General features: G+C 49.6%; 1 protein-coding gene across 1 annotated transcript in view; it reads right to left on the bottom strand.

Moving 5' to 3' along the window:
* The window catches only part of abcb10 (ATP-binding cassette, sub-family B (MDR/TAP), member 10), a gene marked incomplete at its 5' end in the record, with an annotated part of 17,364 nt that extends 15,600 nt beyond the window's left edge, over positions 1-1,764 (bottom strand). The window contains 2 exons of the mRNA XM_084463336.1: positions 890-1,092; positions 1,569-1,764. Of these exons, the coding sequence (XP_084319462.1) occupies positions 890-1,092; positions 1,569-1,764 (399 nt within the window). The remainder of the gene's footprint in view (positions 1-889; positions 1,093-1,568) is intronic.
* Between the last annotated feature and the right edge of the window lie 258 nt (positions 1,765-2,022).

The following is a 2,022-nucleotide window of genomic DNA, read 5'->3' on the forward strand; positions in this document are numbered from 1 at the left end:
TAGGGTTGGGTTAGGGTTAGGGTTGGGGTTAGGGTTAGGGTTAGGGTTAGGGTTGGGGTTAGGGTTGGGGTTAGGGTTAGGGTTAGGGTTGGGGTTAGGGTTCAGCCAAGCTGAAGACGGGAGGGGAGGATTTCTAGACCAAAGCGGGGGTCTGGGAGTTCAGAGACCTAGTCTCCTGTATTCTGGTGACTTTTAAAGAATGAAAATAACAAAATCGTTAAATATATATTGAGTATGGGTTAGTTTACTGAAACAGCATGTTTAGCCTACATGAAATATGCTTTCTTTAATTTTGAGTTATGGGGTGAGAATAATAGATAGAATATTTTATTTAATAAAAATGTTTGATGCTCATTGATGCTTAACTGCATACTCATATCATCTAAATCATCAGTCTTTCTAATCTCTCATCCTGCCCTGTCCCCTTCCTTCTCCTCTCTCTTCTCCTGCTCTCCTCTCAACAATCTCTATCCTCTCCTCTCTCTCCTGTCCCCTTCCTTCTCCTCTCTCTTCTCCTGCTCTCCTCTCAACAACCTCTATCCTCTCCTCTCACCTGTCCCCTTCCTTCTCCTCTCTCTTCTCCTGCTCTCCTCTCTCACCTGTCCCTCCACTGACTTTAATATACAGTATATATCCTAATTTGTATAATTATTTTTTGTATCAAAAGTATGGTGTGGTGGCAATGATTTAGCCGTGGCGCCACACCACGGAAAACCCTGCCCAGCGGAAGCGTTGGTGCTACTTACTCAAAGCATGTGACCATACAGATTCCTCACACTGAGTTCATGAAGCCCTCACAGTAATCTACCACGATCTAGGATCTGAGTATACCTGTCCTGTATTGCGTGACTCCCTGTCTTCTCGTGTGTGTGTGTGTGTGTGTCCTCACCATCATGCTGACCCCGGTCACAGCTTGGGCCACGGCACGCATGCCGTCCGCCATGTTGTCGGTGACGGCGCGTCCCACCAGCGTGGTGTCGGCAGACAGGCGGTTGATCAGCTCCCCGGTGCGCGTCCGGTCAAAGAACCCTACTTCCTGTCTCAGGATGGAGGAGAACAGGGAACCCCTGAGGTTCCGCACAATCTTCTGCCCTGTAGCACTCAACACACACACACACACACACACACACAATTACCTTAGACTAGGGAAGTTAACAGTTAATCGACTATCGATTAATTGCCGATAAGAATTTACTCAATTTACTTTTTTTTGGAACGTTGCGAGAAATGTAATCATGATTGAAGGTCTGACTGCACATGAGGGCGCCACGCCATGTACTGAAGGCTAATTGGGATGCCGTGAAATTTCAATGACACAGCGGAAGACACAAAAATGAAGCGAGCAAAGCGCAGTCCGGCCCGGGACGTTCTTATCAATTAATCGACTAGCAGTTAACAGTTATCGATGAATGAAATTCCTTTAAATTTGCAACCCTACCTTAGACCTTCTGGTGTGGATCATAGCCTAACATCAGCTTACCCTGCACCACACCCAGACCTGACCTGAGACCTTCTGGTATGGATCACAGCCTTACATCAGCTTACCCTGCACCACACCCAGAACTGACCTGAGATCTGCATCAGGTAGACGCGGGCGGCGTTGGCCGCGCCCCCCACCAGGAAGACCCCGGACAGCATGACGCACAGGGAGGTGAGGGAGGAGCTGAAGTCCTCCGAGCTGCTGGTGTAGATGGTGTCAATCACCCTGCCCAGGAAGAAGGGGGCCGACATGGTGACCGCGCTGGACACCGCCAGGAACCCCATCGCCGCTGTGAAGGGGCAGGATTAGGATAGCGCTACTGAACACCAACCCACACACACACATACATGCTGACAGGTAATACCCTACACCTCAACTTTCATAGTCCTTAGCCGGACAGGAACGGAGCAGAGTTGCCCCTGGATTTGGCACCTCTATGTTTCTAAGCATAGTTCCATAGACCTGTCGGCCACAGCCTACCTGACAGTCTCCAGCGCTCGGGGCGGGCGAGGGACAATATCCTTCTGACATCTTCAAAGGGT

This window comes from Borostomias antarcticus, assembly GCF_949987555.1.
Source record: "Borostomias antarcticus genome assembly, contig: scaffold_175, whole genome shotgun sequence".
Taxonomy (NCBI): Eukaryota; Metazoa; Chordata; class Actinopteri; order Stomiiformes; family Stomiidae; genus Borostomias; species Borostomias antarcticus.